Source organism: Brassica napus, chromosome A9 (assembly GCF_020379485.1).
Source record: "Brassica napus cultivar Da-Ae chromosome A9, Da-Ae, whole genome shotgun sequence".
Classification (NCBI taxonomy): Eukaryota; Viridiplantae; Streptophyta; class Magnoliopsida; order Brassicales; family Brassicaceae; genus Brassica; species Brassica napus.
The window spans coordinates 27052457-27063632 of NC_063442.1; the positions used below are offsets into that span (position 1 = coordinate 27052457).

At 39.5% G+C, this 11176-nt stretch overlaps 3 protein-coding genes across 5 annotated transcripts; 1 reads left to right on the top strand and 2 right to left on the bottom strand.

The window, feature by feature from the left end:
• Positions 1 to 139: 139 nt before the first annotated feature.
• On the bottom strand, positions 140 to 4606 carry LOC106367253 (serine/threonine-protein kinase tricornered). Of its 2 annotated transcripts, none has more exons than XM_013806986.3 (14): positions 4191 to 4606; positions 3583 to 3809; positions 3259 to 3433; positions 2967 to 3050; positions 2632 to 2873; positions 2193 to 2424; positions 1853 to 1932; positions 1693 to 1777; positions 1328 to 1459; positions 1121 to 1234; positions 989 to 1036; positions 801 to 885; positions 638 to 694; positions 140 to 541 (listed from the first exon to the last, which is right to left on the bottom strand). In XM_013806986.3, the coding sequence occupies exons 2-14, from the start codon at positions 3795 to 3797 to the stop codon at positions 402 to 404; spliced, it is 1689 nt and encodes a 562-aa protein (XP_013662440.1). In that variant the 5' UTR covers positions 3798 to 3809; positions 4191 to 4606; the 3' UTR covers positions 140 to 401. The 2 variants fall into 2 exon arrangements, with proteins under 2 accessions (XP_013662440.1, XP_048595047.1); XM_048739090.1 differs by having other exon boundaries at positions 989 to 1039.
• A 202-nt stretch (positions 4607 to 4808) lies between these two features.
• LOC106367256 (coatomer subunit epsilon-1) lies at positions 4809 to 6726 on the top strand. Its single transcript, XM_013806990.3, has 7 exons — positions 4809 to 5098; positions 5181 to 5270; positions 5403 to 5554; positions 5662 to 5797; positions 5907 to 6062; positions 6217 to 6296; positions 6397 to 6726. Exons 1-7 carry the CDS (start codon positions 4925 to 4927, stop codon positions 6488 to 6490), a joined length of 882 nt encoding a protein of 293 aa, XP_013662444.1. The 5' UTR covers positions 4809 to 4924; the 3' UTR covers positions 6491 to 6726.
• Positions 6727 to 7064: 338 nt separating this feature from the next.
• Positions 7065 to 10190, bottom strand: LOC106367255 (UDP-arabinose 4-epimerase 1). 2 transcript variants are annotated; one of them, XM_013806987.3, is made up of 9 exons: positions 9905 to 10190; positions 9488 to 9624; positions 9223 to 9347; positions 9021 to 9134; positions 8730 to 8929; positions 8396 to 8632; positions 8157 to 8286; positions 7637 to 7781; positions 7065 to 7542 (listed from the first exon to the last, which is right to left on the bottom strand). In XM_013806987.3, exons 2-9 carry the CDS (start codon positions 9546 to 9548, stop codon positions 7295 to 7297), a joined length of 1260 nt encoding a protein of 419 aa, XP_013662441.1. In that variant the 5' UTR covers positions 9549 to 9624; positions 9905 to 10190; the 3' UTR covers positions 7065 to 7294. The 2 variants fall into 2 exon arrangements, with proteins under 2 accessions (XP_013662441.1, XP_013662442.1); XM_013806988.3 differs by lacking the exon at positions 9905 to 10190 and adding an exon at positions 9763 to 9879.
• Between the last annotated feature and the right edge of the window lie 986 nt (positions 10191 to 11176).

Genomic DNA, 11176 nt, shown 5'->3' on the forward strand with positions numbered 1-11176 from the left:
TTCCAAAGCTCGAATCGCAGCAGCAATATTCGATGGTAACGTGTATACTGTTATACAAGTCTTTTACCATCCTTAAGGTCGGCAATCGATTTCAGCTCAACATATTGTGTGCAAATCAAGAAAAAGTCCAAAGCCACCCTTATTATGAACAAAAAAATTTCTTTTTATGTATGTGAATATTCATATATAAGAAAACTTACATTGGTTAGACAACTGTGGACTATACGAAACATTGTAATATGTTTGTACTCAAACCTATAAAGTTTTCTATATGCATATTCGTTTAATTCTCTTTTGGGTGTTTACTATTTTTACAATACATGGGTATATGAATGAAAAGATGAAAACTTGTGCAACTGAAGGAAAATTACTTCCTTTTACTTTTGCTATCACCCTTTTGATCATCTCCGGGAAACATTGTGAGACTGATTGGGATGTGAAAATGGTGATCCAGATGAGCCTGTAGATCCCCCATCAGAGTAAATAGGTGAATCTAGCAAATCCTGTAAAGCTTGTTTCTCAGGAGGAGGGTACGGTGTTTCTGTCAGAAACAGAAAAACAAAATTCAACTTTCGAAGAAGTAAAAGCTAAAACCAAAGTTTTAAAGTCTAGGCAAGTCTGTGTTTTTCTTTTTTACCAAACAGTGTCTTGAGAGATGGTTTCCTTGGTGTCTTACTCTTCCGTTTCAGTTCCGCTGCGTAAATTTAGAACGATTATCAGCCTTTGTTACAACAACCGCGGAATAACTTTAAAGTCTTGCAAAACGCGTTCATTTAAGAAAGTAACAAAGAGTTACTGACCCATGCCAGGGATATGGTGTTCATCAACAATCTCAAGGTTCTTGAATGTATAACCAACGAAATTTACATCTTTAGATGATATCATCTGCAAATATGTTTGCAAACAAATTGGTTAGAAATTAAGAATTATGGAATCCGGACAAATGAGAAAAACGAGGGGAAATATATATATATATATATATATATACCTTTCTCCAAGGGCCAGACTTTGCAGAGGTTTGGCAAGTAGAGGGTACCTGCTAGTTTAAAATTTAATCAAATTATCCGCTAAGACAGGAAAGCAAAATAAAAATCGAGGAACTGATAAAAAATGAACAAACCTCATCAAACTTTTCAAAGTTTTGGGTATCAAGTTCATGTTTCACTTTCGGTATATACGGGGCATTTGACTCGTATAATCTTTCCCATTCAATTCCTTTAAACCAAGGGTGAGCCTTTCAATGGAAAAACAAATTAAACATTATGTCATCTGAGAGTTTTATTCATTTTATAGTTAAGCTCAGCAAGGAAAATGATGATTTAAGTACTTTGATTTCATGAACTCCTTTGGTTCCGAGCCTCTGTTCGACATTGCAGAGGAGTCTTCGGATGAGATCTTTTACCTCGACAGAGAGCTTAGCTTCATCAGGGAATTTCAAGCAGGTTTTCCAGTTTACAATCTGCAGAGATGAACTGAGCAATTGTTTTATAAAAATATACACTAGTCAAACATAATAAGGGACAAGTCTCGGATCATGCCACGCCCACAAAGTACGTTACCAAAACATGTCTCGATACATACAGTAGTCTGATTTTGGTGTCAGATGATAAGCCAAGGTAAGGACTATCATCAGGACTATAAAATCTTCTATCAATCTTCGAAACAATGTTCCATAAAGATAATTAAGCATACCTTTCTACATGTTGCCAACGGCTCTTCGGAATAGAATGGAGGAAATCCCACGAGCATCTCGAACATGATTGCTCCAAGAGACCACCTATTTCAGAACATCTTTTAGAATATCAACTGAATACATTTTTGCCATTAAAATAGAAGGGTCTGGTTCACTAACCAATCACACTCCATTCCATATCCTTTCTTCAGCAGCACCTCAGGGGCAATGTAATCGGGAGTGCCTACTGTAGAAAAAGCCTGAACAGTACACGATAGAGTCATCATGCAAGGACTACAAGGGAAGGTCATATATACAGCTAATAACACTTCCAAGGAGATTAAGGCACAATATACAAACAACGGTGTTATCTAATTTGAGTAACTGGAAAAATATTCCCTTTTTACTTCATTTTAAGTTGGAAAAGAATCGTTTTTTATGAAATATTTCAGACGAACTTCAGGGGAATAAAACAGCATCCACCGTAAGTAAGATAGAGATCAGAGAATTGCGTCCATACCAGGGTCCTTCTGTTTTGTTGCCAATGTAAAAGCTGTTCTTGCTGAGTTCGCTTAGGTGTAGAAGGAGGCTTGGAGAGTCTATCATTTTCTGCTGCAGGCCTTGTATTCCTCTCAACAAGCTCCGCCTTAAAATCTGGGAAATTTTTGCTTTCCAAAGACTTGCTCAATCCAAAGTCCGAGAGCTTGATATGGCCATTACGAGTTATCAATAAATTATCAGGCTTTATATCCCTAAACAATCAAAGGAAGAAACTACAGTTAGGGTAACACCACACATCAACTGAAAGCTAATTTACACACACAATAGGAAAAAGGTAATCCCAAGAAGAATAAAAAATGATAAGATAATCCACAAAATTCAAAAGAAACTGGTCTAAGCGAATGTCATCAAGCTTAGATGCAAAAAGAAATGAGAAGCTTCAAGTCAGTTGTTAGAACCTGTGAACATAATTATGCTTATGGATGGACTCAATAGCCAGGATTGTCTGTGCAACATAAAACCGAGTTTCATCTTCCCTTAAGATATCCTTTCGCATCAGCAGTGTCATCATATCACCTCCAGGGAGGTATTCCATAATAAGATACAGATGTTCGTCATCTTGGAAGGAGTAGCAAAGCTTGACGATGAAAGGACTATCGACTTCTGCAAGCACATTTCTTTCAGCTTTAACATGTTCCACCTGTATTTTATCGGAAATAGATTTCATTGAGTAACTAACTGAATCACAGCGGAACTCTGGGATTTGTAGATATTGTATCACACAGTGCATTACCTGGCCTCTTCGAAGCATCTCAGATTTCTTTAGCTTTTTCATTGCATATACGTTGCCCGTAGATTTCTCTCTACAAATCCTCACCTGTACAGAAATAACATAGTACACCCAATAAGTTCACTAACGGAAGCTTAGATTCATAAGACCGGAATAATAGGCTAGTTACCAACATCCAGTAGGAGAAACCCCCAAACAAAACAGTAATAAAATTCCATAATTATAATGCATGAGATATTAACAGATCATGTAAAGAAAACAAGTTAATAGCTAGTGAGAAATGAGAAAGAGATACCTCTCCGAAAGCACCCCGGCCAATGATGCTGAGAAGGTCAAAGTCATCAACCCCTATCTTATGTCTTTGCAGACGCCTATACTCTATTTCCTTTTTCTCAAAGTTCTTCAAAATATCCATCTTGTCTTCAACAGGAACATCAGCCTCCGCTAGGTTTTGTTCCAAGATGCTCAGACTGTATTCAAGAGCAGAAGGTTCAATCTAAACCAGTAATTAAAACAAAGGCAGAAATCACAGCAGAAACCTAATCTCAATCCTCAGTAGTAAAAGAAAGAAAACAAGTTCTCAACTCTCAGGTTCACACAAGGAAATCGAAGAACATACCGCTCTTTTCTTTCCTGCAGACTCTTCTTCTGATTTTTATAATGATTCTCAATATACTGCTTTGCCGCAGCAACTTTCTGTTTTGTAGCGTTTGAAGGTGCATCATTCATAGGGGGCCTGCCACTATTCTTCACATTTCCCTCTTGTCCCTTTTTGGCAGGGCTTGGTCTCTGCTGCCGTATCTGGAACCAGCTCCTTGTAGACTCCGTCGCCATCTCTAATGAAACCTGCAGAAAACGCAAACCAGATTCCCTTCCCACGCTTATTAATGGAGACCTCAATAACCTCCAAATTCAAAACAAATCAAATTCATCAACTGATGACAGATTCTTCTTGTCTAACACGAAATTATTTCACTTCAACATAATCAAATCGCTACGAACTGACCAACTCCTTTCACAGGATATCACTCTTGATAGATACGCATTCAATCGATTCAAAACTTCATCATATGGAAGACATCGAAAATCAAATTCAAAACCAGATGCGAAGACCTAGAACCACCGAGGCGAGATTGGAGAAGAAAACGAAAAGTCAAACGATCCCAGAGAAGAAGTAAAAACTCGAATCGGAAGATCAACTTCCGACGAAGGATCAAAGAAACTTACAACAACAACAACGATCAGAGATTTGATTCAGCTCGCTCGAATTCGAATTCGAACGCTTGCTTACACGCATTCACTTCGAAACTGCAGAAAGATTATTTTTTTAATTAATAATAAAGATCTCAAAATGGAAGAGTCCAACGGATTAGGAACTAATAACGTTTTGGGTGAGGGGTGTTTTTGTCAATTAGTGATTTAACTGGGAGCAGCAGTAAACGCCGTTTGAGTTACTGTCACAATGACTGGGTACCTAATAAAAACCGACACCGGTTGATTACTATTCCCGGATGGTAACCGGCTCATTAATGGGGATGCTAAACGGCACGTGTCCGTAAATCGTTGGGCTTGTTTGTCGACACAAACGTGACAGCACGATCACACGGAGTGGTTTCAACGGGATGCTAACGTCGGGTAGGATTAGAACAAGCAACTCCCGCGGGGATTGGATAAAACGCGTTTTATTGGTAAGAAAAGATCTTCACCGACCCTATGTAGGACACGTGTGACGGGAACATAATGCGAAATTATTGGCCCACTTAAAAGCCCGTTAAATATTGTAAGCCACCAATGGGCCGAAAATAAATAACAGTGGGTGTCAATTGAACATTCAAAATGTATATGGGGTCTTTATGCAAAATTGATTAAAGTTGATTATTTACACTTTTCTCTGTTTTGGAGTTGGACGCAGATCTGAGAGATCTAGAGGAAGAAGACGAGACGAAGAAGCAGAGCAGCAAATGGCATCCATGGCGGCAGGACCAGATCACCTCTTTAACCTGAGAAACAGTTTTTACCTAGGTGCATATCAAGCGGCGATCAACAACAGCGAGATCCCTAATCTTTCGCAAGAAGATATCGTCGAGCGTGATTGCCTTGTCCATCGCTCTTACATCGCTCTCGGTAGCTACCAGGTTCGCCTCTATGACGCCCTTGTTTTCTGATTCGATTTCGATTTGTAACGATCCTGAGTTGTGATTCAAATTTGTTTCGTAGCTGGTCATCAATGAGATCGACGAAGCGTCGGCTACTCCTCTTCAGGCAGTGAAGCTCCTTGCTATGTACCTTTCGACCCCTGAAAACAAGGTAATGCTTGAGAATTTGAGATTATCACTTACGCAATCGCATCGATTCAATTCATGTTAGCTTAGCGGAATTGAAGATATCTTCGTGTTCTTCTTGTGAAAATTCAATCGTTGATTATGTGATTTTGGTTAGGAATCAACCATTGCTAGCTTGAGGGAATGGCTGGCAGATCCAACTGCTGGGAGCAATGCTACCGTTAGGTTGATTGCTGGTACTATCTTCATGCATGAGGAAGACTATAGTGAGGCTCTCAAGCACACTCATTCTGGAGGAACCATGGACCTGTGAGCTTTCTGTTTGATACAGTGTTTTTTGTCAACAGTGATTCTTCTATCTCTAAGCTCATTCGATTTAACTTGATGATTGATTTTGGTATTCTTCACTTTCTTAGGCACGCTTTGAATGTCCAGATATTCATAAAGATGCACAGGTCAGATTATGCTGAGAAACAGCTGAGAGTGATGCAACAGTTTGATGAAGACCACACACTCACTCAACTCGCAAGCGCATGGTTGAACCTGGCAGTAGTATGACATGAATATATATATATTCATTTATTTTTCTTCTGCTCCATATAGTGTAGAGAAAGATTGTTAATGTTTTTCTAATATTAAATTTTTGTATGAATGATCTCAGGGGGGTTCCAAGATACAGGAAGCTTATCTAATCTTCCAGGATTTCTCTGAGAAGTACCCAATGACAAGCTTGATCTTGAACAGCAAGGCGGTTTGTTGCATGCATATGGGTAACTTTGAAGAAGCTGAGACTCTTCTGCTTGATGCACTCAACAAGGTGAGTGATGATGAACCTACTCTTTCATACTCTGTATCATGTCACCAGTTATGATGCACCCGATTTCTCAACCAAGCTCAAACACATCAAATCAAAAGTTTAAACTATCTTTGTTTGAATATATAATTATTATATATTTGTTTGACCATTGTAGGATGCGAAAGACCCAGAAACTCTTGCAAACTTAGTTGTGTGCAGTATTCATGTGGGGAAACCATCTCCACGCTACCTAAGGTAATAATAATATTGAAATGATCAGTTCATACTGCAATTTGTGTATAACAGTGCATCAATATGCTGACTTATTCCGCCATTTTCAACCAAAATTCTGCAGCCAGCTGAAACTGTCACATCCAGAACATGTACTTGTGAAGCGAGCAGCTTCAGCTGAAGATAACTTCGAGAGAGCGCTTCAATCTTTCGCCTGAAAGACCTCAAAATCCATGGTTCAGCTAAAACTCACCTCTGAATCGATTTGCTATATTATCTACCAGAAAGAGCATCTTATTCTTACAACCCTGCCTTGAAACTAGTATATGAACTGTTTTTCCTCATTGGACATGTTGCATTTTCTTTGATTTCTTCACTGAAGCTTTTGTTGTCATTGTGTTTCAAATCCAACAGTAGATCTTATTCCATAAAATCCAAAACCAAACATAACTGATGAGACCTGTGTTTAAAAAGGCGAGCGCAAAAGTGCAGACCCAAACAAATTGGTCCTCTTTAAGGCGAGGCTATTTCTTAGAGGCGCTCGCCCTAGTGCGTTTTGGCCTTATAAAACAGTCTCAGAGGATTCCAATAGGATCGAGACTTGTCAATGAGGTTTTAGGTGTATCGGATGCGTTGTTGTTGCTATTGAATCATAGCTTTCAACTTGAAAGAATCAAAAACCTAGATACAATTTATAAGTTCTTCCTGTGAAAACGTCTGATCCACAAGGCGAGCGTGCGCCAATGTCGCAAGGCTCTAAAAATGTCTAGAAAATAAAATGAAAAGCTAATATGTTATGAAGACTGATAAATAAATAAACATTATGAGAAAGGTAGTACATAAATATAATGAATGGCTGCTTCCTACCAGAACCTAAAGCCATTACAAAATGAATATCAGCGTGACACTAATCAATCAAAATCTGTTTTTTATTTTATATTTTTAACATATAGACCATCACACTCCTAACGCCTCTCAGTGTACCATCAAATCTCCATTCGTCAGCAAAGGAATGAAGAAAGTCAGTAAACCGAGACAGATGAGGAGGTTGAGCCATAGCCATTACGGTGCAGCTTCTGCCATCTCCAAGCAGTCTCAAGACTCTCTTTGAGATTAGTGTGCTTAGCTGTCCAGTTTAGTTCTTTCCTGATCTTGCTAGGGTCACTATAAACCTCAGCGTAATCACCTGGGCGTCTAGGCAAGTAATCGATCTTGATCTCGACACCAGTGGCTTTCTTGCACGCCTCAACAAACTCTTTCACCGAGCTACCTACTCAACACCAGACATTTAAAAATTAAAAGCTCGTCTCTAGATCTATATGCGATTCTTTAACAGTAATGTAAAGCGAAAGTCAATACAATACCTTTCCCGGTACCAACATTGTAAATTCCGACTTTGCGGGGTTTTGCTTTTTGGAGAGCTTTAACATGAGCATCAACCAAGTCAGTGACATCAATGTAATCCCGAACACAAGTTCCATCGGAGGTTTTGTAGTCTGTTCCTTTGATCTAGCCATATACCAAAAGAAAAAAGAAAATCTATGAATAAAGAAGAGTGAAAGAAAGGTTGTAGCCACGTGAATGTAACAATTAGAATAAAATAAACTTTGCTTTAATAATAAAGGAAGCTCAACGAGTTAAGTTGTCTCAATTATGTATTTTGCTCTGCTGTAAACTACTCTATTAGCTGCAAACATTCTTGAGCATGTTCTACAGCATGTGCTAGATCCGAAATACACCCCAAAAAAGGTGAAAAATTTAGAATCAGACAGAACATAAACTAATGATGACTGTCCAAAGAACAAAATGTCAAGACCCTGACACCATCTTCCAAACATGGAAATCGGAATTTAACTTCAGACATGAAATGAAGAAAGTGATTACCTGGAGACCAGGCATGATGCCACGTGCAGCATCAAAGCAAGCACCGGAGATTCTTCCATGCTCTCGCAGCTCAGGCCTTGGTGCTTCACCCAATCTACCCTCTGGATCAGACCCAATCACATTGAAATATCTGGAAAAAAAAAAGACAAGTGAGAAAGAAGCTTGTCAGCTTCAAGGAAAACATGCACAAGGCCACTAGATAGAAGTTAGGAAGAAAGAATAGATCATTCAAAACCAACCTTAGGATCATAACCGCCATGTTTGAGTTTTTCGAGAAATCCAAAATGATGTCTTCTGCCATCTTCTTAGCCTTACCATATGGATTAATTGGCACCTGAGGAGTCACCTCTGTAATTGGCATAGTATCAGGCTCCCCATACGTTGCACAGGTGCTTGAATATATCAAAGTCTTTACTCCATGAGCAGCCATTGTCTCTAACACCACCAGAGTGTTCGATGTAATATTGTGATAATACCTGTAAATTAACAGAACATAAAGTTCACTTCTTTCACATCTTCGCAACAGAAAATATCAAATGCTGGCTTAAGGGAGAAGCTCTCAGTGATACTCACTTAAGAGGGAACTGTGTGCTTTCCCCAACGTATGCAACAGCAGCGAAATGCATGACAGCGTCAAAGGCGTTCTCAGAGAATATCTTGTTGACAGCCTTTGCATCTCCAAGATCAGCATAAATAAACTGAAGCCTTCCAGGTTCCGGAAACAGTTCTTGCAAAACCTTGACTGCACCGAGGTTCCCACGTGATAGATTGTCCTGTTCAACCAAAAAAAAAAAAAAGAAGAAATTTACTTTAAACAGGATATCAACATATATAGAGTAAAAGAAGACTGAACAAAGGAGATACCACAATGGTGACTCGGTAGGATTCCTTAAGAAGCCTAAGAGCTGCATGTGAACCAATATACCCAGCACCACCAGTGACTAGGACATGAGTAACCCCTGGCTCATGTATAGAAAACTGAAACACACAGACCATTCAGAAACTCAAGCAATGTTTCATCAGGACCAATAAAGAACTCTGAGCAAAGGAGAGTAAGAAGTTGTACCACACTGGGAGTATTGAAGGTTGGAGATTGCTTAAGCATGAAAATGCACAAGGCTGTGAGAGAAGCGGTCAAAAGAAACTTTCCAAAGTAATTGTTTTTCTTCTTGGGGTCTGCGTAATCCAGTCCTACATTCCCAAAAAATCACCAAGATCTCTGTTAATATTATACAAAGCCCAACATGACAAATACTCACAAAAAGATTCACACTTTTATTAGTTTCAAACTAATTTTAGAAGTTAAAGCAAGAAAGAAGAGATGTAAAGACCTCCAAGAGAGAGAGATCTGTTTTGCCTCGCTTGGCTTCTTGCTCGAGTAAAATTGAACATTTTTTCTGATTCACTTCAGCTCCCGGAAACAACAAAACAAGCTGATGATCAGCAGCTCCCTACTCCCCTAATACACCTGCAAGAAAAAAATAAGAGAGCAAAATTTGAATTAAAACATTATCAGATTAAAGAAATAAGACCCCAGATTGGGAGAATCTTGTCGGAGCAATGTCGGTCCCATGAAAAACGACAATTCAAAAAAAATAAGACCAACCCCAAAATAAAATTTAGACGATTTGATTTGAAGAAGAGAGGCAAAAACGGAAGGAAGGAAGGAAATGGGGCTCTGATGCAAAAATAAAACAGAAGCAAAAGAAAAGAAAAACGCCAAAACCGATAAAGCAAAGGAAACGCACCTTGAAGAAGAAAACAAAAACGGGCATTAATGGCAGCTCACGTGTGTCCACAGAAACAAGTTTTTCGAGTCGAACCAACCAGATTTTGAGGAAAGGCTCCAACTTTTCTTGTGGGTTCTCTGAGAGAAAAGATTCAATTTCTTTTTCAATTTAAAGAGAGAGAGAGGGGAAACGTACGATGAGGAAAGAGAGAGAGAGAGTTAGGGCGGCCAAGTAGGCGCGTTTCCGGTGATGGCGATATGGAGAGAGTAGGCGGAAATTCCTCGGTTTTAAGATGCTGCTATTAAAATTAAAGTGTGTTTTTTGCAAAATATATATATATATATATATTTGACTTTTTGTCAGCTTTTTTCTCTTTTATACTCTTTTCATACTTACATGACATGTGGCAAGAATGATGCTGCAGTCCTCGTAATTCTGTATTATTATTATCACGATTAAGCATGGTTCTAAGAATATCTCTAATGGTACACAAAAAAAAAATTTGGTAAAAATGTTAAGATATTTTTACTAATTTTCAAGTTTTTGACCGAAATATAAAGGCGATAAGAAACGGAAAAACGAAAATCAAAGACTTAAACACCAACTCGAGACATACTAATACAGGGATAGACACAACAAGCAACACCTATTGACCGGCAGCTTCGACTAATCCACACAACCACTTACCGCAAAAGAAAGAACCACAATTATAACGAGAGTCAGAACCCGGTAATTTTGACCTCCCCGATGATCCGCTCTTAAAGATTGGCTCAACCAAGAACAGCTCGAGGAAGGTATCATGAGCATCCGCCCACACGCCCAGACAGGAACACAAGTGGCCATGATCTCCCGCATCAACAAGACCGAGCATTTATTGAACGCCAAGCCCCGAAGGAGCCACGCGAAAAACCTGCACAAAGCGGGGTGAGAAGCAGCCGCATCTCTACCCTAGACACACCGGACCAAGACATTCGAGCCGGATGAACACACCCACAAGACACAGAGACGCCCGGGCGTTAAGGGTCAAGCGCTGGGATGATGGGTTCAATCACATGGAGACACGTCCTACCCGAATGACCAACCTGGATAGGAGAGTCACGACACAGACCGTTCTTGAGAACCAGAGAACTGGCCGACTCGAATCGGAACAAGAATAGGACACCGAAGAACAGCCGAAGAACGGCACCGGAGAGAACTCGATGAGTTTCACGCAGGAAACTAGAACGAGCGCTAAGGGGAGAAGCCATGACCAGAGGAGGACAAGCAGGAAGCCGATGCAAAGGTTCCAAG